General features: G+C 37.5%; 1 protein-coding gene across 5 annotated transcripts; it reads right to left on the reverse strand.

Annotated features, from left to right (window-relative positions):
- Nucleotides 1-1,608: 1,608 nt before the first annotated feature.
- On the reverse strand, nucleotides 1,609-27,316 carry map1aa (microtubule-associated protein 1Aa). Of its 5 annotated transcripts, none has more exons than XM_058782054.1 (8): nucleotides 26,130-27,316; nucleotides 25,546-25,647; nucleotides 12,641-12,723; nucleotides 12,353-12,493; nucleotides 5,261-12,227; nucleotides 4,930-5,162; nucleotides 4,511-4,684; nucleotides 1,609-2,339 (listed from the first exon to the last, which is right to left on the reverse strand). In XM_058782054.1, exons 1-7 carry the CDS (start codon nucleotides 26,311-26,313, stop codon nucleotides 4,529-4,531), a joined length of 7,866 nt encoding a protein of 2,621 aa, XP_058638037.1. In that variant the 5' UTR covers nucleotides 26,314-27,316; the 3' UTR covers nucleotides 1,609-2,339; nucleotides 4,511-4,528. The 5 variants fall into 5 exon arrangements, with proteins under 5 accessions (XP_058638037.1, XP_058638036.1, XP_058638035.1 ...); XM_058782053.1 differs by having other exon boundaries at nucleotides 4,488-4,684; XM_058782052.1 differs by having other exon boundaries at nucleotides 1,609-4,684.
- Between the last annotated feature and the right edge of the window lie 38 nt (nucleotides 27,317-27,354).

Genomic DNA, 27,354 nt, shown 5'->3' on the forward strand with positions numbered 1-27,354 from the left:
TGAAATCTAAATAAGAGTGTATTCAATTTAATTTGAGTTGTTTAGATAATGTGGAGATAATATTGAGTGTTTTTTTTGTCAAACTGTATTGCACATAAGATGTACCAGGGTTTTTATAGTTAAGCATAAAAAAAAAAAAAACATTTTTGTTATTTGAAATGAACATTAAATAAATATTATTAAAAAACTGCAGCTAGCTGCAAAGGAAACATCTAAGTTTCATTTAAACGATGTAGTAAAATAAATAAAATAAAAACTAAATAGACGTTAAAAAAGAAAAACTATGACAAAATGACAAAAACACAAAATCACTAAAACTTTAAAAATAAAATGAAAAGGAAAAAATAAAAACCAATTCAAAACATTAATATAATATATAATCTATAAGAGGGGTCTCAACAATACTAAAATAACACTGATAAGTAACAAACTATATAATATTTGGCATATGTCCTTTTGGTCCCATTTTATATTAGGTGTCTCTAAATACTATGTACTTAATAATAAAATAAAGAATTGATAGGTACAATGTACCGATTTTGTTCATGTTGAATTGCAAAACACTTTTACTGCTAGTGAGGTGGAATATGGATATGTAAAAAATGTAAAAATGAAAATGTAAAAATGCTACAGTAAAAACCTGTTAAATGGTTAACGGTAGGTTCCCCTACTATATATGGTGAAAAAATGTATTGGACTTTACATGTAATTTTACAGTAGTATACCGTTTCTGGAAGTGAAAAAGAGCGTATAATTTCGTACATATAAATTTACATTGCCAGAATACCCTGCGCTACATTTCAAATTTGATGTTTATTTGTTGAAATAACTATGTTTCTTCTTAATTTTTTCTTATCAGTTTTGTACATTAGTGTTGTATGTTACACCTAATGTTGTTAGATTAATGTTTATTGCAAATATTTCAATTTCATTTGTGTTACCATAATGGTGTTTAGTGTTTGTGTGATTGAAACTGTGCACCTTCTCTATACGTTTATATTTAAAAGCTGCTTGTGATGGGTTTTGGTTCATCATGTGACTTTCTCATCACCTCCATGCTTTTGGTGGTTATCAGTGTATTACAAAGGTACAAAACAGATTTCAGTACTTCAATAGGTTGGTATATTAACATTATATCAGTTAATTAAATTACGGTATTTAACTGAAAATTTAAGTTAAAACCATGAAACCTAAAATGTTGCTACTGTATTTTTACGGTAAAATTCTGGCAACCACAGCTGCCGTTTTTTTTAACCGAAATTTTTACAGAATTTCTTTTTACAGTGTAAGGTTAGACGCAGGTTTGGTTAGGTTTAAGGGGTAGAGGTAGGTTCAAAAGTGCAATTATAGATGTAACTACAGAAATTAATTACAGATGTAATTACAGGACAGTATTTTCAAATAAGTACAATGTAAAAACATGTATGTACACAATAAGCGCATTGTATCAAATGATTAATTATAGGCCTACACATAGTAAGGGTATAATTTAATATAAAGAGGGTCCGTACTTTTTATTACTTTTATCTGTATTCTCATATTTGAGTTTCATTAGAGACATTTATGATTCTGTGTCAGCTGACTCAATGAAAGACAAAAACTGGTTGATGTTTCCCATTAACATATTTTATTAGTGATTATCAGGTTTACCTTTCTACAACATATTTGTAGACACTCATTTAGAGAGTTTAAAGAAAGATACAGAGTATTGCACATAAAAAAGAGAGAAATGAAAGCAAAGGTCATGAAAATATGAAAAATTCAAAATAAATCCAAGTACACATCATTTTTTATTTATTTTTTTTTAACAACACTGCACGCTGGAAATGATAGCGCGGTCTGGTTATATGTGCCTTTCAGTACAATTGAGACAATTATCATTTAAATATATGTTTAAAATAGTACTTTATTTAATTTAACTATGAACTATTACATACAAGTTCAAACTTAAGATCACATGCATTAAACAGCTAGGCTCAATGGAATGCTATATTTCAAAGTTTTGATGCTTTTGAGATGGCAAACTCAACATTGCAACTAAGGGATGTTTTGCACAGCACATCATGACTATTTTTTTTTTTTTTTTTTTTATCTTTTGAAACATTTAGTCTTCATCTTCAAAATAAGAAAAAAAAGAAAGAAAGAAATTAAAGATAATCACACGGACACTTACAAATCTTGAATATAAAATGTGATCAGTGATCTAGTCACTTGATCTGGCAGTCTGCAGTCTGGTACTTGTTTGTGTTTGTTAATTTCTGTGGTACTGCGAAGTCACATCTGGGTTTCACCATGTCAGCAGCACAGCCAAATAACCAGTAGCTCAAAAGTTACAGCACCTTAAAAACATTAGAGGCAAATATTAAATGTGAATCCTCATACATTGCTCCTCAGAGAAATATAAAGGATTATGCTGAACCATATTCTGCCCTGTTGTAAATACGGCTTAGCAAAACTCCAAGCTGAAGATGAAGGTCAACAATCGAATTTTAAAGACTAATGAACAAGACTATGAAATAGAAATTAAATCATCTTATGAAAATTATAGATTAAGTTTTGACTCAAATGCAACTGAAAAAAAGTTGATTTTCATTTATAACCTTCCTTCTTTAATAAAAGAGTTTTAGCCAAGCACCTAAAAGCATAGCAGTACTCAAATGCATGTTCAGCCTTATGGTAATATACATGCAATGCATACTTTTACAGAGTTTTCTATTCATCAGAAGATAGTACACAATCATCATCCCTCTCATCTTTGATCCTGCTCTGTGACAAGAGCTTAAACCAGCCCCATCATTCATTTCATTAAATCACTTATTTTAAGCCTTATATGTTACACTGCTGACAATACACAAAGAAAAATGTCTGCAATTCTGGGCATGACAGCATGTTTTCTACTATCCGTAACTGCTAATTCTAATACTAAACAGACTCAAGTAGTGAACTTGCTTTGTGTCTTTGTATCAGTGGTCAAGAATTCACTTTTATATTTCAAAATGTAATCTATATCATATATTGACTGGAAAATAAGAGCTCTTGCAGGTGAGGATTTATGATTTGAGATTAAGGTTTATGTCTCATATAAAAGCCACAATGTGCTTTGAACAACTTAAAACACGCTATAACATTTTTGGAATAGGTTTAAGTGCAGTATCCATGGCTCATATCTTTCATGTAACCCTACACAAAGACAGAGAAAAGACTTTCATACATAGATTATTCACTGAACACCATGCACTTCTATTGCCGGAAACTTTGGCTTACATATGTGTTCTCAGTCATCCTTTCTTTCCATTCCTTTACAGTAAGCAAATTTGTCCTATATACATTTTATAACCAGTAGAAATAAAGGGGGAAATCATTACAAGGTGTTAATGAATATAATGAATTTTCTTCAAAACTGAATGAAATCAGTAATAAAACATACCTCTGAACTTCATAAACACTAAAAATAATCATAAACTCTGAGAACATACACTTTATACATCATTTAATGACAAAATAAGATTTGATTCCACTATAAACTTACCATCTAAACATCAGTTTACAAACAGAATTTTGTCCTGATCTAGTAGCAATATATTATTTTTGTTATTATGACTTTAACATTGTTGTTGATGCCATCATTCCACTGTACAAATTCAAAGCATTAATCTCTGAGTCAGGAATGTAAAGTAATTTGTGCATAACTCCATCTCCAACTTATGTACTGTATCTTAATTGTTAGAATTTTTTTAAATCGTATTTGTTTACTAAATTCCTATTTCTGAAATAGCACCCAGGTATTGGTTAATCTCTCTGCTGAGGTATATAGCCTCAATTGCTATTTGCACAGTAGATATCTGAATGTGTGATAACTTGATTAATAGATGATTATTGTATATATAGTGAGTGCATGTGTGAAGCAATGAAAGAGGATTTTGCAGGATGTGTAACTCAGGGCCTCAAAGCAACAGTATCATTGATGAACTAATCAGATGAAAACAGGAGAATCTCATCTAGTTTAGCTGCAGTATTAGGGAACTTCTGGTGTTTTTGTTCAAAAGTAAGTGAAGAGGTATACTTGTGCTTTAAATGCCATTGTAAACAAGGCTATATAGATTAACTTCGTTATTGTATTTAGCACAATCATTTGGTAACCTTGTTCAGTATAAAATTACAACTGGGAATGTAACCATGAAAACTAGTTCAAACAGGCCCTGGACCAAAATCTAAGGGTTAATAATTTTAGAGACGCATTTACTGCATGTATGTGTAACAGCATTGTACAACGTAAAGGGAAAAGCCACCCTGAAAAGTATATAGTGAAAGGCACGTTTTCCTTCTGTTCTCCTGCATTACCAAGAAATGATAATCAAAGTTCATACCATTTGACTGGTTTTTTTTGGGGCAATAGACACTATGTGCTGTTTTAAAACTTGGGAAGTTAAAAAGCAAAAGGTTAAGAATTTTACACTGAGTAAACTACAATTAAGGCTGTAACGGACCATTTGAGAGTAAAGATGTGAACCTGGGAGCCATGTTGAATTTAGAACTCTATTTTGCAGGCTGGGAATGACTCGTCTTGCATCACAACTGTGCTGCTGCTGGCCAGGACCATGATGTTCAGCTCCTGTTGCTTCTCGTGGGTCTGCTGATACCATTCGCGGGTCACTTCTGTGTCATGAGTAGGTATCAATGTTACCTACAAATAGGACAAAGTAAGACATTAATATATACTATGACATTAATGCATAATGGCTTTAACTATTTTGAACCATTTCAAATCTTCACTGCAATTGAAACTGACTGCAAAAAAAAAAAGAATTAATTAATAACCGAAATATTTATATGCATAGCATCCATAAAATGTCCATCAAATTAATCAGCAAATTACAAAGTTCCAATGTTGACATCAACAACAGAGAGAGCAATTAACGAATATTATACCTGCAGATTGGATCCCCACTGTGCCTTTCCCTCAAGCAAGGCATCTAGTACACTGCGGCTCGGTTCGCCACTGCTGGAGTCGTTTCCACTCACTACATAATATGCAGAACGAACACGTTTGAAAAACTCCTGATCCACATTTTTAGCACTGCAGTGGTTGGGAATGTAGGCCAGATCCACATAGATAGGAGGACCAGGGGGCACAGATGCACTGAATTTTGCAGAATTTGATCCTGTTGGGAAATTAAAATGAACAAAAACTTGCTGTTAGTGTGATGTTGGCAAACAAAACAACTTTTCTATTTGCATATTCAAATGTTTATGTTCATACCCGCACTGTTCTTAAGGCCATTGACAAGGCCTTTGCCAGTGTTGTGGCTTGACCTTGACAGATCGTCCTCCATTTCCTTCTTCCTAAGAGAAGTGGTGTGAGTGGAGGGATCCTTGGATGGGGACCTCTTCCGCCTGGCATCAGTCTTCCGAGCAGGAGATGAGGACTTTGTCTTGCCTAATTTACGCAACCCCTTTGATTTGGAATCTTTCTTGATTGGTTTTTCGGTTAGGCTTGAGAGAGCCTCGGGATCAACCATACATACATCAGGGCGAGGGGGACAAGGTGCAGGATCCATCATTGGTGACGGGAAGGGATCGTGACTTTTAGTAGGCGACCTTGATGAGTAATGTTTTCCCCCATATGCTCCAGATGATTTATCTACAGGCAGGTAATCTGCATCCTCATCAGAGTCATTGTTTCCTTCTGCTGTGACTGATGGACACTCTTCCGTACCTGGTGGTACATCAGAATCTGATTGGGAATGCAGTGGCTCACTGACCGAGGTTGGAGGTGTGTCCTCTCCACTGGCACTAATCCCAGCAGCCATGGCTCCAGAGAAGTTTTGCAATTCGCTGTCCTCGCCCTGATGACTGTGAGAGTGGTGACGGGGTTGTTTGTGAGATCTGGTCTTCCCCGAAGGTTGCTGTTGATCAGATGCTTGGCTTCTCTGTTCCTCATTTTCTTCATCGCTTGAAAGTTGACATAAGCTTGGGTTGATAAAGGATGGAGATGTGTCTCCTCTTCTCTGCTTGTACTCACAAGAGGAATAGCCTGGAGATGCTGTGGATGAATGTGGACGGATACCAACATCTGAAGGATAGTCAGAGTCATCATCGTGTCTGCTAGGATCCTCTGCATAATAGGAAGTTTGGAAAGGTTGGTCTGTGGAAGAAAGAGAAAGAGGACGGGCTGGGTGCTCTGGCTCAGTCTCTTCTTCTTCTTCATATTCATCTTCATGTCGATAATGAGGTGGGGATGCTCCTGGGTAGATGTCTCGTTGCTGCTGCATTTCCCATTCACTTGGGCTTCTAATTTTCTTCACGTCAAATTCTTGGCCTTGCATCTCTATTTTTGACAAGCCTATCCCCACCTTGCTGGTTCCTCCAAAAGCCTCTGGTGCACTCAAACTAACTTCTGCAGGCCCGTTTGTTGTATCTGGTTTTGTGGGCTCAGGGAAAGAGGAAGTATGTGAGGTAAACGCATCTGGGATAGTGGCTCCCAAACCAGAAGATATGTCCTTTGTTAGTGTCTCACCCAAGGAGAATGTGGTATCTTTCTTGTCTGCTTGAGCTGTAAGTGGAGATCTTTGGTACTGAAGTTTATCCTGTTCAGTTTCGTACATATAATCGTCCTCCTCTTCACTACTCTCTGTGTCTTCATAGTACTGTTTTTCAGGGCACTCAAATTGAAGTGTTGATGAAGCACCATACAGGTCTTCGGGCATGGTGTCTTTCTGTGTGGTCGGAGGCATAGAGGTATAAGGCCCAGTTGCACCAAATTCATCTTGTAATCTTGAGTCCGCTTCCCACTCCGATTTGTAAAAGCATTGACTTTGTGGACCTTGATCTGAGATATTGCTTGTAGAGTAAGCAGGTTCTTTCTTATCACCTATGCAAGTACCAGCATGTGGAGGGAAAGGCTTGATCTCCTCAAAAGGTGATAATGGTGAGAATCTCGCAAGGCTAGAGGTGGATTCAGCTGTAGTGGTTGCAGGGGTCAGCTTTTCAGACACTTCCAAATATTCATCCTTAGCCTGCCCACCAGAACTAGAGAAGGGTGAGTCCATTACTGGAGAATGTTCATCTTTGAAAGATGAGTACTCAAATCCAGTACTGGCTGGAGTCTCTATCTCATCCCCAAACTGGCGGCTAGTGGACAGAGAAGCTGAAGCTGATGAGGAATGACTGTAAGAAGAGGAAGAGGAATATGCTGTGGCTGACATAGTTGTGTAACTGAAACCCAGTGAAACAGGGTCTCCTGTTTTTTTCTCTGCTCCATCTGGTGTCTTTTGCTTGTCAAACTCAATACCTTTGCCATCATAGTGAGTAGAGAATTTATCTTCAGCAGACTTTGTTGAAAGGGGTAAATATGACTTGACATCTTTCTCGTAATTTTCGACAAACTCATCTCTCTCCTCACTTGAAGAATGTTCAAATCCAGACGAGCCTGTAATATGACTTTTAGTATGAAAAGATGAGGCATCACCTTTAACAGTTTGCAATGAGTCCTTGGGGCCCTCATGGCTTAAAGTGGATTCAAATATTGATGAACCTAAAGATTTCCCATAGGTGTCAGAGCCAAAGCTGTAGCCCTGTGTAATGGTGTCTTTCTTTACATCCTGGAATTGAGTAGGTACAGTGCTGATGACACTACTTAGAGAGTGCTGGGCATCTTTCTCTTGTCTGTCTTTGGCACCTTTCTCTGTATCACTATCACTTACATGCTCTCCATACTCCTCATCCTCATCATCTTCATCTTCCTCATCTTCTTCATCTTCATCCTCTCCATCAGCAAACATCTTCATGTCTCCAGCCTTGACTTCTTTTGTGCTAAATGTAGATTGGCCTAAGACAGAACTCATACTTTTAGCACTGTAATCAGAGCTGAAGCTGTCAGTTACATAATGGCCTGATTGTAATGCACCACCCTCTGCCATTCCACTGAAATTTGGCTTTTCAAATTGAACTGAAAATGGGTCTCTCTCTGCTGAAACAGATGAGTCTTTCTGAGTTTTGTTTTCTTCAGCTTCCTTTATTTTCTCAGAGAATGTTCCTTCGGGTGTATCCTTTAACTGTGTTGTTCCATATATACCTTGTGTTTCACTATATGAAGTTGATGATGCTTCCTTTTCCTCCAATGCTTTAAGGTCGGAAATCTTGCCAGTGGAAGAATCTAGGGAATCCTCCTTTTCTGTTTTCTTTGGAGTAACATCAGTATCATCAAAAGTGTGCTCCTTTGGCTGATTTGGAGAGTAGGAATCCACTGAACTCGATTTACTGTCGTACACATCAGAGTATGTAAAGCTCTTCCCAACATAGGGTGTATCTTGCCTAACCACCCTCTCAAATTCCCCTTTGAGGCCTTTCTCACACTCAGGGAAAGAATACAAGTTGAAGTGAACACTTTTATCGCTGTCTTTAGAAAGCACTTTTGGGTCATCTATCTCTGAGAATGACACATCTGTTTTGCCTTGGCTTGCTGACATGGAATCTAACTTGCCCTGTGGTACTTTTACACTTGAGTAAGTACCATCTTCGGTTTCACTTTCATCTTCCTCTCCTGAGCTGAGCATCTGGGATTTTAACTCATGGCCCAAGTAGGTCACATTTTGTGGTTTATCTTCCTTATCCACAGATTCTTTCTCATTTTCAAACAGCTTCTCCTCTTTTAGGGGTGATGTCTCTTCAGAGTATTCTTCATCAAGAAAAGTGCACTCCCTCTCCTCTTTGTATTTAGTTTTACCACACACTGTATAGCTTTCTTTTCCATAATATTCCTCTTTCTCTTCCTCTTCATCCTCTTCCTCTTCATATAATGCAGGTTTAGTGCCGGAGAGTTCCTTTCCAAAAGGATCCACATCATCATCAATTATTTTCACAGACTTTTTGTCAGCAAGAGCCTCTTGGGCCAAACACCGCTGAGAATCAAATGTCTCCTTATCTAGTTTTTCCTCTTTGTCCATAATCAGTGGCTTTTGTGACCTCTCCTCAGTGGGAGAGTAGCTACTGCTGGTCGGTCCTGATTGAGTAGGTGAGGCAAACCTCACAGTGCTGTCATCTGGGCTGAGGCATCTTTCTTCACTCTCTGAAAGAATACTTGTCTCTGAGGTGCAAGGCAAACTTTTCTCAGAGGCGCCCAATTTAGATTCATCCTTAGAGAGTGAGATTCCCTTTTCCTCTTTTTCTTGTGTGATCATCTGAGGAAGAATAGGTGCAGTTGATGAGGGAAATTTATCGTAAGCTTGCTCTTCGAGCAAGGCAGCAGATGCATAACCCTCATGGAGCTTTCCAAGTGGCATATCAACATTCGGTGTCTGATCCTCATCCTCATCCTCATCCTCTTCATCCTCATAATTTGTGGGAACAGTAGCCTTCACTGTAGTTTCTGATTCTGGCACGATGGGTTGATATTCTTCTGAAGGTGGTGATTTAAAACACTTATCCTCCTCTAAGGACGAAGTTGGAGAAATAGTTCCAGCAGAGTGGAGGTACTCCTTTCCTTGAGTGGCATCTGTCTGTACGGATGATGGTATACTATTTATAGTATCTAAGAGTAAAGAACTTTTTCCTGCATCTTCAGTAGGTGGTGCTGTCACAGATGCTATAGACTGATCTTCAGTAACAGATGTTGCAAAAGATGATAATTTGTCATATTCAGTGATGGAGGTGGCTGATGATATATGCTCTTCTTCAGCCAATGGAGCTGCAATTATATTGGTTGCGTAAGCTGATAGGACTGGCTCCTGGTCTACTGCAAAACCCTTTGATGACAACTCAGAAGCAACAGCGATGGTTGGTGGTTTCATGCCATGGATGGTGTCAAAAGTCCCCGGTTCATCAGGAACTGAGATGTCATAAGAGCCGACATCATACTGAAGATGTGGGATTCGCTCCTCTGTTTCCTCATTAATCTCCTCATCAGAAATGGTCTGCTCTGTCTCAGAGTAAGCTGGAATGGTCTCATCTTGGATGAATGAAACATGCTCTGCAGCAGCCAGCGGTTTGGCAGATTTAATGTCACTTTGTTTTGTCTCCCAGTCCTTTCCAAGTTTTTCTTTTCTAGCCTCATCAGATTTGTACTTGAGCTCCTCTTCATGCACTAAATCCTCTGCCTCCTCTAGCTCTGCCTTCTCAATTACATCCTCTTCTTCTTCACTGTCACTCTTTCTGGGTTTCAGTTCAAACACTTTTTCTTCTTCTTTTGCTTTTTCTTGGCATTCTTTATTTTTGCCCATCTCCAAAAAGTCAGATGTTTTAGCACTTTTCTGTTTTGTGGTATAATCATCCTCTATGTCATCTTCTGTAGTAGCACCTTCATCCTCAAATCTATCAGTGGTTTTAGAGGGGGATTTAATTTCCTTTACTCCATACGGTCCCCTTTCCTCATGAGGGGACTCTGTCTCAACATCAGTTGTAGTTATTCCCTCATCAGGAGATTCAATGTGAGGTATAGCACAGTCTGCAGGCTGAAAATCTGGGAGCACTTTGCTCTCTGTGGGCTTGGATAGCTCCTCCTCCAGTCGCAAGGCTTCAAAATCCTTGGTAAGATCTTCTGGGGAGGAGACTAAGGACCTGTCACTCTCCCGTTTCTCTACTGAAGCTTGCTTAGCTGCTGGCCTGTTTTCTTGCTCCTTAGCTGCTTTAGTTTTTTCTGTTTTAGGCTTTACTTGAACCTTTGCTTTGTTCAGAGTCTTCCGGACCTCAGGGGTGAAGGGCTTTAAGTCAGGCTTTGTGATTTTTCTCAACTCTGGTTTAATTTTTTCTTTTTCTTTTTTCTTCTCCTCCTTACTTTTGAGTTCTTTTTTAATATCCTCTTTTTTTACATCTGCCTTTTCTTTCTTTGTGTCTTTCTTTTCCTGATCTTTCTTCTCCTCCATCTTAGATGCTTTCTCCTTGGTATGTTTTTTAGGAGATTTTTCTCTCTGCAGCTTCTTTTTCTCTTGCTTAATTGAATCGGGTGACGCTGTCTTGGGTTTAAGTGGTTTGGGAGTTTTAACAGTCTCTTTTATTTTCTTATCTTTCTTTTCAACTTTGTTCTCTTTTACAGAGTCACTCTTTGACTCAATGTCTTCATTTGCCTCTTTCTTGCTTGCTTTTGTAGTGGAAGACATTTTAGGGGATGATTTGAGACTTTCTTTGCTATCGGTTCTCAGCTTCATTTTAGTTTGTTTAATCAGTGGAGGTGGAGCTCCAGATGACATGTCCTTTTGAGTGGCTACTGGATATCGCAAGAAATCGAGATGCCTCAGCTTTTCAAGCCCCTCAAATATTTTGTTTTGTGGGGCATTTCCAGGAAACAGTACTCTGACAATCTTTTCAGTTGGACTGGCAGGTACCCACACAACCAGAGCTGTCACTGATGTGAGGTAAGGAACTGAAATCTCACCCTCTTTGCCATTGGCCAGGATGATGCCAGTCTTAGCTTTACTGTTACCAGCCCACTTCTGCATGAAGAATTGCATTTCCTTACTGTCCTTGAGAGGATTTAGAATATACATGTCTAGTTTGCCAACACCCAACTTGTGAAAGAGCGTTAAAGGTTCAATTGTGTTGCTCATAAGTCTGTATAGAGGCTCAGGTTTGATGGCCAGTTTTTGAAGGTACTGCAATGTGAGAGAGGCCTCCTCAATGCTCCTCTTTGCTTTCAGCGTGGACTCAGGCGCCTTCAGCTTGTCTGGTACATTAAAGAACACAACACCAAGTTCTGGTGAGATCAGGTTTTTCATCCAGTCTCCATAAGTACTTGAACCACGGCTCTTCTCTTCCTCCTGCTCTGCAATTTTTCTCTGTAACAGTCCATTTACTCCAGCGAGATTGTCTGCTCCTATGTGGGTAAGGAGAACAGAATCAATCCTATCCAAATGTCTGACCAGCTTCCAGAAGCAAGATTTTCTGTCTGATCCGCCATCGATTAAAATGTTAAAACCATTGACTGCAAACAAAGCAGAGTCGCCCCGTCCTCCAGGAAAGATATAGCAGCATGGCTTGGACAACTTGAGGAACCCTCCAGAGGTTGGTGGTTCCAGGAGCTCAAAAGGAGAGGGAACATCCACTGTCTCAGAGACATATTCTGTAAACTCGCTCACCCCTTCCATCTCAGGCAGCACAGGCTCTGGGTTCAGTCTGTACTTCAGTATGCTCTGCTCCTGTACGTACCCTAGGGAGCTCCAGCCCCCTTCTCCTTTACAGGACACAGTCAAACAGGCTTGCTGACCTGCAGATGGCTGGTTTAAGAGATCTTTAATCTACAAAGAAAAAAATATTCAAATATTTTTAAAACTTAAATGTAAAAAATCAGCAAAAAATTAAATGCTGTCAAGTAAGTGCCGTGAAATATCATGGCACCTATAATGGTGCAGTGGCCACTTACCCTACGACTTGAGAGAATGTCAGAGAAATTTTTCCAACCAAATACTCCACTTTGCAGGATAATGGCACCGCTTTGTTCAGTACTTTGCCCACTTAGGACCAATAACTTATGTCCTGCTGAGTCACAGAGCAGTGTTCTGAACTAGAAAAGGAAGAGAATGCATTTACTGTTATATTTGACAGTTAAAGCAATAATTGGATATCTTAGATGATTATATGTTTGCATGCAAATAAAAAAAATGGGAGAACTTGGATAAGTAAAAAAACACATTGGGTTATATATAATTACCTCTATAGCAATATTCTCCTCAGAAGGATTCACCAACACAACAGTCTCAAGAACATCACTCTTGTATTGCAAAAGTCTCTGTCCTAAAAAACAGTAGTTAAAAACACTGAATGTTTAAAATGCACTAAAATCTGCATATTCATATCATATTTCTCATCTTATTTTTATAATTATGGCATATTTATTGACAATTTTTAAGATTTTGTTAAAGCATTTTATACTGAGAAAAATCAGAGATAAAAGCTTGCACCCTATTGGGATGATGCAATCACTGCCTTCATGCATTTCATTACTGTTTATTCATTATTCTTTGTCTCTTCCTGCCGCTGTGCAAGAGTACACTAATCCCGTGAAAGCAGTCTTCTCAATTCCATGCAATCAAAACAAAATTGCAAAGCTCCTGCAAGCAAATCTATTGGCTGTTGCCATGGGGATAGTGAGCTGGCGATTGCCGCCAGCCGCGTTACACTGACCCAGTCTTGGTGCTGCGCGACGCATTGCAGCATTTCTGAAAGGGTGAAAAAATCCTCTCTCTAGCTGAAAATGTAAATTCAGCATTGCACAGTTGAAACATACAAACATGTTTATGACCCTGAGCATTATTAGGCTATAATAAGCATAAACCTCTCATTGGCTGTTTAAACATCACTGATTTAGATCTTTCTATAGGATATTTATAGGGCCATTTTCACAGCGGTGAGAACGGGACAAGGGCGTTTGGACTTAAATAGCACACTAATGATTTGATTAGGCTTCTCACACATTCTCAGTAGCGTAATATACATAACATGATAAACATGTGATGAGCTTGAAAAAAGCTGTCATAAAGATATTTCAAATGTAATAAGTCTGATTTTAGATACAAGCAAGAACAATAGTGTGGATCAGATAGTAGCTTAAATTTTTTTTTTTCTGGCATAACATGGAGTAGTTAAAAACTCTACACTCCTGTGAGATCATACAATGGACTCTGGATGGTAGCAGTGGACTACAAATAGTCCTAACCCAGTTTATCCTTCAGACTCTTTTAACGGCATCATTTCACTTTGAATGTTTATTTGAAAACGGAAACCTTTTAGGGAATTGTAGCTTGTTATATTTAACTCCAAATAATTCTAGTCCTTTATATGCTAGGTTGAGTTTTGACCTCCTTCCAGACATTTGACATCATTAAGACATCTTTTCCTACACAACTAACAGGATGCTTTGGGACAGCTGTCAACATGACCTTCAGATGTGCATTCACTTTGAGACGGAGAACAGATAACAGAACGTTATGAACAGCTAAATCAGGCTGCATGGTCTCCTGTGACATTGAGCATACACACACCTTCATCTTACTACCATTCTAAAATCAAAACTGCATTTGTAAATTCTACTGTAGTTCATGTCAGATGAAAGAATTTGGATGTGGAAGTGCTTTGTGCTTTTATAAGAAAACTATTCTGAAGATTTTTCTTAGATGCATACTGTAAATGTAATACTAATGGCACAATATTAGATGCCAGAGATAAAAATATCCATATTTTCATATCCATAGTCATCTGCTATGTATGTTCTGTGTAGCACTAGGACCCAGCTAACTACAGATGATTGTGCATATGAAAACATGCTGAAGCAATCTACCCATGACATTAAACTCCTCCTTCTTAATCATTTTGTTGTGGAGAAAACAGTTAAATTTATCACTTTGCACAAACAGTTAACCAGCATGTCTCATTCTGTGAGTTATCGGCTTGCACTAAATAATAGAGTTCATCCAATAATAATCAGTCCAATAGAGTCAAATATTCAGGTCACTTCACTGAACATATGCTCTGCTTATTATGATCTGGATGATATGAAATTTTCCTGTTCTAGGACCAGAAAATATATAAATTGCCCATAGTTAACAAGAAAAAATATATCAAAACTATTTCTAAACAACGTATATCTATAAGTGATTTATATGCACTTGAATCATGGACACAGTAACAGTAATATTTAGCAGCTTAGCAGATGGCTTGTAAAATGAGCTAATTCAGTATCACTCAACTGAGAATGTACAACACTGACAAATGGGGTCAGAGGTATTTTACACTTGCTAAGACTAATTCGGTAAAAGTCAATCTTAGATTTGAATGCAATCCAGAAAAGAACTTTACTTTGTGCATTTTAAGCTTCACAAGCAATTTTGTCTTTTAGGATTAAATGATAAACACAAGTGATCCAGGTGATTGAAACTTTCAATGGCAAGAAATTAGTGAGACTGACTGATTGCCTCACAGGCTTAAACAGTTTTAAACTCTCACTTAATATTTGCATTTGAACTCCAAAATCTTTATTCCAAAATCTCGCATTAGCTAATTTTGGAACAGCAACACATGCCTTTGCGTTAAGAGATCATTATTTCAAAGTAGATATGGCCATATGAGCGACATCTGAGCTCTAATTTAGCTTTGCCACCAGATAAAACTTGATCCTAACAGCTGAAACTATACTTGCGATTCTGGTTCTTCACTCATCAGGAAGATGAAGTGTAAATGTGATTGTCACATGGCTGAATTTTGCAACACATCATTATCACTGAAGATTTTAAACATTTTCAGCTGTTGTTGGATTACCATTTTCCTGTCCTTGAACACACAATAACCACTACATTCCTGTATGAAAGAAGTATTACATTTGTTGAGCCAGTGTTATTTCATTGTATCTTTGCCTTGTCCTTGATCACTGTTCAGCTGCCTCACTGTGTGTGATCCAAAGAGACGGGGAGAGAGAGAGGTGTGTAACACTTTTTAAACAGTTATCTATAGGGATAGTGATTCAATAAGCAGCTGTAATCTTATTAAAGCCACCTAATCGTATCCATAGCAGTGAAATTCTGACCACTACAAGTGTCCTATTCGTGCCTTTGAAACCACAGCAACAAGTTCATGTCAGTCAAATTACTTGTTAACAAGCAGGGGAGATAAAATCTCCTTATAGCAAAGAAAGACAAGTGCTGAGCTCTCATTCATATGTATACGCTCTTGCGGTGTAATGGACCCCATTATGCTGTAAACAGCTGGAGCAAATGAAAGAGGAATATGAGCAGGGTTTATATAAATGGCTCATTTAAATGCAATAAATGACTAAAAGGGATAAATTGTACAAAGCACAGAGGGGCACTGGCCCTAAAGTGCCCATTTTGGAAATTATTTGTTAGATGCAGATAAACTGAAAGCTTCAAGGGTCCATTTAATATGATACAGAAATAATTTGCATCCATAATCGCTTTTGAGGATTAATGACCGGGGAGTCGGACAATAACATTGCTTGTGCTTTTGGTCCTGCCTTGCTATTTAAACAAAATTGGTTACACAGGTGTAAAAGGCCTGGTAAAAACACACAAGCGGTCATTCAGAACGAGGTGCTGCTGAAGCAAAATCCTTCTCGCCTCCCATCAATAACGCTGACCTCAGCAAAGCAAATGGCTGATCGTTGTTTAGAACGATCCACATCAGATATATTTCAATCACTGCCGTTCTAAACACAAGTAGCACTTGTGAAAATGTTATGAGCATATAAAAAGATGAATACTGAAGGCAATTGCATAATCCTTTTACATGACAAATATGTGAGTCTCCTTAAAATGACAGCTCAACCAAAAATTCTGTCATCATGTTCCAAGCTGTTATGACTTTCATTTTTTTTTTCTTTTTTTTCTGTGAAACAAAATGATGTTTTCCCCAGATTTGATCTTTACTCCATTCAATGACATTCTGTCATTCATCTCCTTATGTGTTTCACAGTCATTCTAATTTTAAAAGTAAAGATGACTGGATGAACTATCCCTTTAAAATGAAATTATTTACAACGTATAATGAGCACAGTACAACATCACCTTGTTTCTGCTTCACGGAGATATCTAATTAAGTAATCTATGAGATTTATGTCTGTCTGGCCTGTGGAATATGCGCACATCTTCACCTCGTACTCGAGCGCGCGCGCTACAGCCCTGCTTCATCCCATAATAATCAGAAACACAGTTAAGATCTGGGTCACAGGGTAAAAAAATATATATATAATGTGTTTCCAACAAATTAACCAGCTATTTCTGGCAAAATGCGAAATCGTTCAATTATCAAAAATGTTAGCAGTGATATAAAAATAAAAAATGTAGTGTTTAATGTAAAAATGTTCTCTTTAATACAGAAAACATCTAGTCTAGCAAAAGCGAGGAAACAGGTTATAAATAATCTTATTTTTCTCACTCATATTTCTAATCCAAAATTCTCTCATTTTTGTTGTCGAAGACATTTGCTTATCGACTTAGCATCTTTGATTCCTTGTACAGTGAGATCGTAACGTTACATTCATTCACTATCACTGATGGATGGCATAATCATACATGCATTAAAACGGCTTGTTTTTGCGACCTTTAGATAAACAAACCTGCTGACAAATCCGCGAACAAACCAGAACCCATACAGACCTAGACAGACGGCTGACACGATACCAGATCAGCAATATGCAACCTTTCATGAATGAACAACCTCGAACAGAGAGAAAGATATTTGAACTACATGCCAATAATCAAACATCTGAATAATTATATGACAGATTAGACCTACCGCTGCTGATGCTGAGCTGTGCGTATGGCGCGTCGCGAGCGCGCACACAGACACGCGAGTGCGCGAGATTGAGTGGGTGTGGCCTATGAGCCTGTCTTCACTTACACACTACGAGTAAGGATGACACTTGAAGAATGAGAAATATGCAACAGTGTGATAGCATGTCAGTGTACATTTCTGTCTTTAATTGGACCTTGAATATATAAGTCATTTATAAATAAGATGTAGGGTGAACGCCAGTAAATGTGCCCAATTTGCCAACTGAGTTAGAGCAAGCATTTCAAGGGCCTCCATTTCACCTGTTTTCACCCTGTATTCACCCATTTTTAAATGGATTGACATATTCAGTTAATAATAATAATAATAATAATAATTTGCATAAAGAAGAGTCAGTCAGTTTCGTACAAACAACAATTTGTCTATTTGCATACCCTGAAAAGCACTCTATAAATAAAATGTTAAATAAAATATCTATCTATCTATCTATCTATCTATCTATCTATCTATCTAAAGTTTGTACAAATACTCAAGCAACCGAAGTGTTTCAAAGTAGGTAAGAGAGAGCATAACTTTCACCACTCTTCAATTTATTGTTTAGTGTTTGTTCTAGTGTTCATTCAGTACAGTTTGCTACCTGATCAATAATATCAAATAAATTCTGAACTTTTGTCAACCTGAAGATTAAAAAACACTGTCCAAATCTCTCGAGTCTTGCTGGAGTTTACACAGTAACATTTAAACTTAAAATATTTTTTCCTCCTATCTAATTAATCACTTTCAATATTGTAAACACCAGCCTTCAATGTATCGAGAGGCTCTATTCACAAAACTTTATGACTATCTGACAGAACAGGAAAGCAAAAATATTCACTTAGCACCATAATATCAAAATGAATATAATGTAAAATAGTTGGACATACTATAACAGCTCAACCAATTCTGTATTTTTCAGCCTCAGGTGCTCTAATGGTCAAGAATGACAAGGATGGGCCATTTAGCAGTTTATGTACAGCTGATCCAGACCGACAGCTGCAGGGGAAGACTGCCAAAATCTGACCCATTAACTGCACTCCATCAGCATTCTCTCGCAGACAGTCTGCTGGACTCTGACCACCTCTTTGACAGCGAACCAGCACAGAATTGTGTTTACAGTAAGAGGGTGAGCATGCTGTCAGAAGAAAGAAGAATATTTCTACTACATTAAAAACTAAACCAAAATTAGACATTAAATATGAGGGAAATTATGATTTATCTAATTCCATTGGAAAAAAATGGTTTTAACTGAGGGAGTGTGTTTTTGATAGCCGGAGGTGATGAATGCATCTAGCTGCTACAAAAAGGGTTTGCATTTGTTAAATCAAATTTAAATTGATGCTATTACAAGATTATAAATAGACATTTCCAGACATATCCTAAGCAGCTGTTCAAAGCAGCAGTCTGGCTGCCGCGCCCTTACTGCTAGACAGCCTGTGCCCATCTCTTGAATTATCTCAGTTATTTCATCCTTTTAATACAGTCCCATGATAACAGCTTGCTCTTACTAAATGGTAACGCATTAGCACATTACCGCAGATTTAAAGCCTCTTGTAAGAGACAAATGTAGATGGCAAAGCACTTCAAATGTCTTTCTGGTCAAAATTCTTTACAGACACTATTTTTATACTCTAGACCCTAACAATAGGGAACAGTGGTTTGGCTTACTACAACAATAACCCCCCCCCCGTATTTCCTAAGACTTTTGCTCCAGAGTCTGGGCGTGGGCTCAGGTTTCACCGTGGTGCAAGATCCAGCCCTGCAATCAATGCCACCATCAAGCAGACTGGAGTCGCCTGAGCAGCATGCTGACGCCCAGTGTTCATGTACAGACTGCAGGAGTATAAAAGAGCACAATCAATAGCCCATTCTGAATTATTAATCAACGCTAGAAAACACACCGGACCCTTGTAAAAGCCCTCTCTGCTTCGGCTTCATAAGTGAAGAGATTTATAGTCTTATACGGTATAATGTCTAAGACAAGATTTGCATTTCCTGTGCTAATGTTAAGGTGAGATAATCACAAATCAACACTTCACTTAACAGCTCAAATTTCAGCATCAAGTTTCAGTGTCTGTGAAAATCAGTTTCACGTTCAGTGTTGTAGATCTCCAAGATCACATTTTGCAGTAACAAATATCTTACTTACATATAATTTTAGCATCCAATGTCTAATTTTATGATTTCATAATAAACTCCTTTACATATAAAACTGTCAGTGTGGTGGTACCCTTTCAATGGAAACTAATATTCACACTTTATGAACCAATATGTACTTTTAAAGTATCTAACTTTAAGGTGGTCATAGATACAATTTAGGGGTAGATAAGGTACAAAGATGTCTCTTTTAGCTTTTAGGGTACCACCCTGTGTACCTTTTTTACTCAGAGTATTACTGTAAAAAAAAAAAGAGAGAATTTATTAATAAAACAAAGATTACTGGAGTACATTCTACAAGAAAATGCTATTTCAGTCTTTCTACTTCAAAATGTCATGTTTAATTTAATGTGCTACTAGTATGTGAAACATACTAGCAATTTCTCAGAGAAAATGGTTTCCACGCTTTTTTTTTGTTATGGAGAAATAATGAACTTCAACTATGAACTAATTGCTTTTAAACTTACATTATATATTATATAACAAGATTAAATCTTCATAAACAAGTGTAAAAGCTATTGAATTAGAATGCAGCGTCTCCTCGTCTTTCTATCAGTGCAGAGGGGGTTGCAGTTGCACCTCTGATAGACTCATCGCTCATTTTTCTCCGCCCTGTCAATTTCCTCTGGTTATTGACTTCATTATGTTCTGAGCATCACATAGAAACTCATGCAATTAAGTCCCAACTGCATATTTGGAGGCTTTTACAACCAAACATGCTACACATAAGGACTATTACAGCAGTGAGCTGTGGTCGCAGTCATTAACGTGTGGCATGTTGCTGAAAATCTAAATGAATTGAACAATGCCCGAGACAGCTGGGGCCATGGTGACCATTCCAGCCTCCTCCCTGCTGCCTCTAGGGAGGTAAAGGGATCTGTAACGATTGTTCAAGGACCCATCCATCTGTGTCGGTTGTAAAATCCCCGGCTGAAGTTTCAAGAGGCAACCACTCATAGGGGAATAGCAACACATATGGAAGGTCTATAATATGCTTTCATCATATTATTTCAGAATCAATACAATAATTTTACCTTTTTTATATAGAAAATATTTATTTTCTAATAACACGCATTGCAATTTTTTTTATTTATTAATGCATCAGTCTAAAGAAATTCCTAACCTCTATTCACTTGTCCTGAAGTTTATTCGGTTGACATGTTGCCAGAGGTTCCTTTCATGTCTCATCTCTTGCACTTTTCCTCTTGAGACAGAGGTCATATGGGAATTCATTCAGCAGCACTTGGAAGCACAGATCTTGCTCTCCTGCTTAGAAAATGCAGGCTTTCGTTTCAAAATGAATGTAATCTATATATTAAGAAAAGTATATTGCCTCACACATAAGTCAATGTTGTTACAATGAAAATCTGCTTGTACTGCTTTGTGTAGATATGAAATGGCACAAGGCTAATGAAAGAACAAATAAATATGACTGGTTACTGTACTGGTACTGGTGGTGTACACACACACACACACACACACATGTTCGTTTTTGTGAAAAGTGGGGACATTCCATAGGCATAATGGTTTTTATAGTGTACTTACTGTATGTGCTATTGCCCTACACCAACCCCACACCTAAACCTACCCCTTACAGGAGACTGTGCATTTCAACTTTCCCCAAAAAAACCTAATTCTGAGTGATTTATAAGCGTTTTGAAAAGTGGGGACATGGGTCAATGTCCTGAGATGTCACCTTCACCTTGTAATACCTATGTCATACCTTTGTCATTATACAAATCTATGTCCTGACTTTTCACAAAACGCACATATATATACTGTGTATATATATATATATATATATATATATATATACACACACACATATATCTATCTATACTAGATAGATAGATAGATAGATAGATAGATAGATAGATAGATAGATAGATAGATAGATAGATAGATAGATAGATAGATAGATAGATAGAAACCTTGCATTAAGTAAAAGTCACTTGGTTTTGTGCTCTGACATTTATAAGCAGTCAGCCATGATGACACTGCACTCACGTCCTGATCAGTATTCCAAGCACAGCTGCAGGAGTGGCAGACCAGCCATACTGAGCATGCTCAGTCCTCATCCATCATCTTCCACTGCTGGCTAAAACAATGAAAATGATTTCTGTACAGAACAGAGCAGCAATGGCTGCCACCTGTCAGAGATCAAGGTGAAGTGGAGGAAGCCACTCTGTGTGCTGTGAGAAGAGAGAGCTGCTCCTCTGTTGTCATTACAGAAAGATTTTATTCACACTTCTGCCTTTCTATCTCAAACGCACAGTAAACAAAACCAGCAAGTCAGTCTGTGGATATAGATGACAGGCGGCAGGATATGAACTAGTACATCTCTCACTGAGAATATGGGCATTATGATAAGCTGCATCTAGGGAATAATGGAATGTACAGAAGAAATGAAACAATTCAAACGCTGTGTGGGTGCAGCAGTTTTTCATTATTATTATTGTCAAGCATCTGGGATGGGCATGCTTTTCGTGGTTTGTGAGATAACCGGGTGAAATATCCACCTTGTAACCTAATAATCAATACGGGAGTTCATTATTGATTGAAGTCAGTTTCGTGACTAAGCATTGAATTATACTAAACAACAGTAGAAAAATCCTCAGCATAGAAAACAAAGACGTTGCTGTCAAAGAAGGCAGGCTCTGTGAAATAAAGGGATTCTTATTGTCAAGATTCTCTGAGCTGAAAAAAGCAGCAGCTCTTTGCCTGCAAGCCAGAATTAGAGGTAATAGTATTGGACAGGAGTTCACAGTGAGGCCAGTTCACTTCTAGACTAGGTCAAACTCTGATACTGAATGAATGCATTCTAGAAATCCACTGATGAATCAGCCAGATGTACAAGAAACTACCTTCAGTTTAGCATCAATGTATACCCAACTGAAAGCTTTCAAAAATTTTTATAAAAATTCTCTGTTGTTCTTCAGTATGGTTCTTCAGTAAGGTAACAAACTGCTTTAAATACTCTGTTTCGTTTTTAGTTCAGATTCCCAGTCATCAGGAAGCATAATAACTAACAAAGTTAACAATGTGGAAAAAATGACCTGATTTATTAGCCTGTCAGAGATCACAGATGAGATGAACAGCCTTTTTTATGCTCTGATTCCCAGTGCTGCTAAAACTAAAACTATTTGTTAGTTTAAACATACAAAAATAACCTAAAATAAAAACATAAGATGAATAGCTTTAACTTAAAATCTTAAAAATCTTATTCTCTGCATGCCGGACTTGTAGCAACAGTGATTGACCTCTGATGGCCAAGTTCAAACATCATTTGGAGCCACAAAGTTTCCTTGGTCCCTGATGCTGTTTGAACCTTGTCTTTTGAGGTTGCTGGACCATAGAGATCAGTGGATTGGCACTTAGCTGGCTCTCTACAAAGTCTGCCCTTGAGAGTGAGAAAAAGCCTTTCTGGCTTCAAAGCATTTTTGGCCCTCAGTGATGGTGGAGCATTATATCATTTTATCTGTCCAGCCCTTATTCAGAGAGCTAATTGCATCTTTCACTTGAGTGCACACAGCAGAATAGCATTTGCCCCCACAGAGCTTGGGGAAATCACTAAAACAATGGCTTGTCTTAACAATAACTTAATAATTGGCCACTGTTCATAGAATGTATTTAATATAGTATTGATTATATTTTTTAAAATAGTTTATTTCAGTTTTAGTTATTTTAGTACATCAAGTTAAACTAAAGGAAAAGAGGAAATATTACTAACAAATAAATTAACATTTATTTCAAGTAACAAAATGTATTTTATGGTTTTAGTTTACTATAATAACCCTGATCAACAGAAAGCACTCTGCAGCTGCATTAGCTATTGAATAATACATTTTGCAATGATATGGTCCTATTTGATGTCCTGACATGCAAGTGGATAAAACACAGCATTCAAATCTCAGCATGGTGCTGAAAGAGTTAAAGCATCCCACCAGCAAGCACTCCTATGATCTATAAAACCCATAAGCTCATTATAGACTCCTCTACACACTGATAGGGTCTCACATGGACTGCTTCTCTACTGAATATGGTCCACTGGTAAATAATAATAGAGAAGGGACTGATGATTAATACATGCAGCGATAGATAGGGAGTCAGCAGTCACATATGAGGAACCATATGGCATAATGCAGGCTAACAGAGAATTTATATTGAAGCCATGACATACAACACCCCAGAATGGAGAGATTAAGAAAGACAAGAAAAATAGGTGACGACGTAAGCAGTGATAGAGTGATCATGCAATGTATGCAATCTTGTGCATGCAAGTAACCGGTTTGGTAGCGGTATGCCACGCTGCAGAGGAAGTAAATTTAGATTTAATGCTTTATCCTCTTTAGCTTCATATCTGCTGATGGTTGCAGTGTGCAGCATAGCATGTTGTTATCTGCTGTGCTGCTCAGGAATGCCAACACTTTATACAAACAGAGAAGCAAATGTTATGTTCTTTATAATAGATCAAATAACGTTGGTATGTGTAGATGTGTGGGTGTTAAGGAAAAAATTTGCTGAAAATGTACTCACTCTCAGGCCATCCAAGATGTAAATGAGTTTTTTTCTTCATTGAAACAGACAAATTTATAAATTTAGCATTACATCACTTATGAAATCCAGTGAAAATCCAGTCCTCTCACATAAAAATCCACTGATATATTTGTTTAAAACTGTTATGGACTGTTTTCGCTTGTAAACGGTGCTTGACCATTGTATATTTCTCTCTTTATTCATATAAGATGAATTTTAACTGCATAAATATTGTGGACAGAGGATTTATGTCTTTTCCCGAAACATAATTTTAAGGTTAATTGTTTCATGATTGATTGATGCAAACGTTTTGCTTCACGATACATTAACTGATAGATTGCAATGTTTTTATCAACTGTTTGCACTCTCATTCTCACGGCACCCATTCACTCCAGAGGATCCATTGGTGAGCCAGTGATGTAATGCTAAATTTCTCCAAATCTGTTCTGATGAAGAAACACTCATCTATTTCTTGGATGGCCTGAGGGTGAGTAAATTGTCAGCACATTTCCATTTTTTGATGGGCTATTCCTTTAAACACACACAATTTCTTTTTTAATTGACTTATTCTATAACTCAAGTAGTTTAAAATCCTTATTTAAAATCCTTATTCTTTTACACATATAAAAGGACTTCAGAAATTCACAAGTTCAACATATATAACTGTCATGTACTCCCAGGAATGTCACACTATTCCACCCATATAGCTGTTCTAGATAGGCTGTTAGTCTGTGTGTTGCCTGGAAACATGCAGAGCTTGTTGCTTTCATTTCTTATAGAACAATATTCATCGGTAGAAAAGAGATATACAAACTAACAGGTGACATGCTGATCTGAATCTTGCTTCTTGATGTTTATGAATTATAAACATCCTTGAATCACAAGAAGAGATAACACGGGTGAAAAACAACATTCACACACTCCAGACTGCATGTACTCTGCTGAAGAATTCACCACATACAAATGTTAAGCTTACTGTCAATGCAAACAGAGTCACACTGAAAGGAAATAATTAGGGTAAAATAAATGCACTCCATAATTGAGCGTACATTTACAGAATGCTGCCATTTCATTGGCTGTGGGACCTCAGGTGGGTTTGCCAGGGCAGCCTCACAGGAAAGCTTACATCAATGCAATCTAATCTTTCTCCCTGTGATTTCACATAACTGTTGTTTCACACTCACCTTCTCACCTTCACATAATCTATTAGCTGTCAAATGGCAGGAGGCTATACCTGCTATCACAGATATTGTAATTCTGACAGAGTAAACAGAACATATGTTCTGAATCTCACAACATCACAGGTGTTTCTTATGCCAGAAGTGGCATGAATACATTTACAAAGCAATTAAAGCTGTATACTTTTATACTAGGGGCCGAGGTTGGTCTGCACGTGCATAAATCACTCTGGTTTTTATGCAGTATTTTTAATGCGCCTTTACACTGAGTTTTAAGAAGACACAGAGCGGCTTCAATTCGACTGTGTAAATACACCTTTTTACATTTTGCAGAATTAAACAATAAATCAATCAATCAATAAATAAATACATCATGCATCATCTTTCTGAAACTTTAATAACTGACCTTTCACCTCTGATGAAAACTGGGCAGAGTGTCTTGCTTCAAAGAGCTTCAGTTCCTTATTCAAGTCACAAATGGTCAAATCAACGTCCCATGACAGGATCCCTGTTAGATGCACATTTAATAAATCAATAGCATGCAATGCTAAAATCTCACAAGATAAACAATATCCTACACAAAAGTTACACAGAGACTTTCCATATACACTGTAAAAAATGTAAAAATAATAACAAAGATTATAGCAATATACATTACAAGAAAATCCTATTCCAGGTTTTCAATTTTAAGATGTCACGTTTAATTCAACGTGTTACTTGCTGTTTCTTTGTAATTACTTGTGAAATTTACCGGCAATTTCTAAAATAAAATTGTTTCTGCACCTTACTTTTTTAGTGTATAATGATCAAATATCATCTGCATATGCGTACATAAGTGTCTTTGTATGATGCTCAAATATAAACAGCTGCTTCGCTTTAGCGGTTCTGCACTGTGTATCTGAATCACGTCTGTCTGGTTCATGTACATGAGTGACTGTTGAACTCTTTATGCTGACCCAAAGGCAGAAAACCCAAAAGTTGGCGACTCACCCTGTTTAATGTGATCTTTCACTGAATCAAGCTGGTGATCTGATGCAATTTCTCCAATCACAATAAGCATATAGTATCGCGTCTGGCAGAAAGGAGGACCGACGCACCGCTGCTGTCCAAGGTGCTGAATAATCTCGCGCTTCTCCTGAGGACCTGCAGCAGCATCTCCTAGCGGCATTTCCATGGTAACCGAATCTGGAGCTGAGGGACTTCTTGCATTTCCATGACAACTGCAGCCACCAGCCCACTCCGTGAGGCGGGAGCAGAGGAGGAGCGGAAAGAGTGGCTCGGAAAAGACGTCCTGCTATTGGTTATCGGCTGCAACAAACGCTTACATTTCATCATGACAGCTTTGCCGTCAACAATGTATTCTGAGATATCTGGGGGAAATAGCTGTTTACGCTCCATCTGTAAATTACTTTTCATTAGGCCACGAAAATTGGATGCAATCCAGAATAAATTAATTCTCAAAAACTGATGTTTTCGCTTCTTACTGAAAGACAAGCACAACCAAGAATTTCTGTTATTATAATCATATATATTTTTTTTTATCAATAATCAATTAATCTTTTTATTTTATTTGTGTGCCGGGAGATCAGATGACACAAATGTCTAGTATAGTCTTTGTTCCTTTGTTGTTCTGATTTTAAACAGATGCAGTAAAGATGCCAGTTCGCAATACTGTACCTTATTCGTGCAATGTCTTTTGCACTGCATATGAAATATGATCTTTAAGCACATGGTTTGGGTTAGCATGGCTTTTACTGGCTGATATCTGATATATAACATTTCCACAGTGTCATGAGTCAGCATCCTTTAAGAGGTTTACTGTAAATTCCTTGTTGCAGCTACTGAACTTGAAGACAAGGATTGTATACTGCCCTCTGCTGTTTACTTCAAAGCACAAACAATATTTTACATTATATTGCCTTCACTGATTTTGTTCAAGGAACCATTTAATAAGAAAAATAAAAATAGTCATTGGTGTTGCGCTTAGGATAATGTAGAAACATTACATCTTGACATCCTGTCTCTGTTATTTACCATTATTTGTATTATTTCCATTATTTCTAAAAGTTTTAAATGATTGTCTGCTCTGAAAAAAATCTTCTCAGTTGGCTGTTAGACTACTTACTTATTTCTGGTCTCATCTGATATTTCCTGGATGGATCACATGCTTACTGGAAATTCTTATTTTTCTTACCACACTCATATACTGGTAAGT

This window comes from Onychostoma macrolepis, chromosome 07, assembly GCF_012432095.1.
Source record: "Onychostoma macrolepis isolate SWU-2019 chromosome 07, ASM1243209v1, whole genome shotgun sequence".
Lineage (NCBI taxonomy): Eukaryota > Metazoa > Chordata > Actinopteri > Cypriniformes > Cyprinidae > Onychostoma > Onychostoma macrolepis.

Bases quoted from the DNA above. Each gene is read 5' to 3' on its own strand.
- map1aa (XM_058782054.1), bottom strand. From the start codon at position 26,313: ATGGAAATGCCGCTAGGAGATGCTGCTGCAGGTCCTCAGGAGAAGCGC. The intron at 25,648-26,129 runs GTGAGTCGCCAA...TGCATCTAACAG, and splicing joins GAAAGATCACATTAAACAGG to GGATCCTGTCATGGGACGTT. The intron at 5,163-5,260 runs GTATGAACATAA...ATTTCCCAACAG, and splicing joins TGGCCTTAAGAACAGTGCGG to GATCAAATTCTGCAAAATTC.